Source organism: Apium graveolens, chromosome 4 (assembly GCF_009905375.1).
Source record: "Apium graveolens cultivar Ventura chromosome 4, ASM990537v1, whole genome shotgun sequence".
In the NCBI taxonomy this organism is placed as follows: Eukaryota; Viridiplantae; Streptophyta; class Magnoliopsida; order Apiales; family Apiaceae; genus Apium; species Apium graveolens.
Window position 1 is genome coordinate 8551091 of NC_133650.1, and position 1373 is coordinate 8552463.

Sequence of the window (1373 nt, forward strand, 5' to 3'; positions counted from 1 at the left end):
ACAGTGTCTTATACTTTTATTCGAGAAGGGGAAATTTTTGGTGATGTGCAACCACAACGGAGGATTAGACAAGGGAATCCTATATCCCCTTATATGTACATACTATATGCTGAATGGCTTAGTTCTATATTTCGTAGACATGAAGAAATGGGGTTACTGCATGAATGCTCTATTGCTAAAGGGGCACATCCTGTGTCACATTTATTATTTGCGAATGACTCCTATTTTTTCTTTAGAGCTGTAAGAGTTAAGGCATTGATTATGAAAAACATACTGTTGAGATACGAAAGATAATCTGGACAAGCAAAAAAATTTGGCAAATCAGATGTGGTGTTTAGTCCAAATACTACGAGTATAACAGAAGAGAGCTGTGTGGAATATTGCAAGTAGATGAAGTTTCAATACCCGAAAAATACATGGGGTTGCCAATACGCATTGGACGAAGGAAGAATAATACATTTAAATTCCTGAATGACCGTATTAGCTCTAAGTTATTAGGATGGAGTAATAAATCGATTTCAAGAGGAGGTAAAGTAGTGCTTTTAAAATCTGCAGCACAGACAATATTAAACTTTTGGATAAAATCTTGTTTTAAATATCACAAAAGATATGTGATCGAATTCAGAAGTAAATGAACTCTTTCTGGTGGGGAAATGGAGGGTCGAACAAGGGAATAAGGTGGTTGTCCTGGGAAAAAATGTGCAATGCTAAGGAGGGAGGGGGATTGGGGTTTAAAGAATTAAGTAAGTTTAGCATTGCTATGTTAGCAAAGCAAGGTTGGAGGCTACTAAATCATCAGAATTTCATTGGTGTCAAGTATTATGAAAGCAAAATACTTCCCTTATTGTGATTTTTTGCATGCCAAACTAGGAACAAACCCATCATATATGTGGCGAAGTATTCTTGCAGCACAGGAGGTTGTAAGACAAGAAAGTAGGAGAAAGATAGGGGATGGAGAGCAGACCAACGTGTGGAATAATAATGGATATTAGACTACTGTAATGCCTCAGAAACTTGAACATATACGGGTGGTTAATTTAATGGAGACTGGAAGCAAATGCTGGGATGATGAGGTGCTGCAGGACATCTTTAATGAGAACAATGTGCAGTTGATCAAAAGTATTCCTATTCCAACTCGAAACCAGAAAGACTCGTGGCTTTGGCACTTGGAGAAATTAGGTAAATTTTCTGTCAAAAGTTGTTATAGAGCAGTGCAAGGTGTTTATCAATGGATACATGCATCTTTTTAGAAGAAAATGTGGAAATTAGAATTACCAGGAAAGGTGATTAACTTTAGTTGGCGAGTATGTCGTGGTCGTTTGCCAACTGTTGTAGCTCTGGTTATGAAGCGTGTCCAAATTAATATTAAATGT

At 37.1% G+C, this 1373-nt stretch overlaps 1 protein-coding gene across 1 annotated transcript; it reads left to right on the top strand.

Moving 5' to 3' along the window:
• Positions 1-631: 631 nt before the first annotated feature.
• Positions 632-992, top strand: LOC141718281 (putative mitochondrial protein AtMg00310). Its single transcript, XM_074520666.1, has 2 exons — positions 632-776; positions 871-992. Exons 1-2 carry the CDS (start codon positions 632-634, stop codon positions 990-992), a joined length of 267 nt encoding a protein of 88 aa, XP_074376767.1.
• Positions 993-1373: the final 381 nt, after the last annotated feature.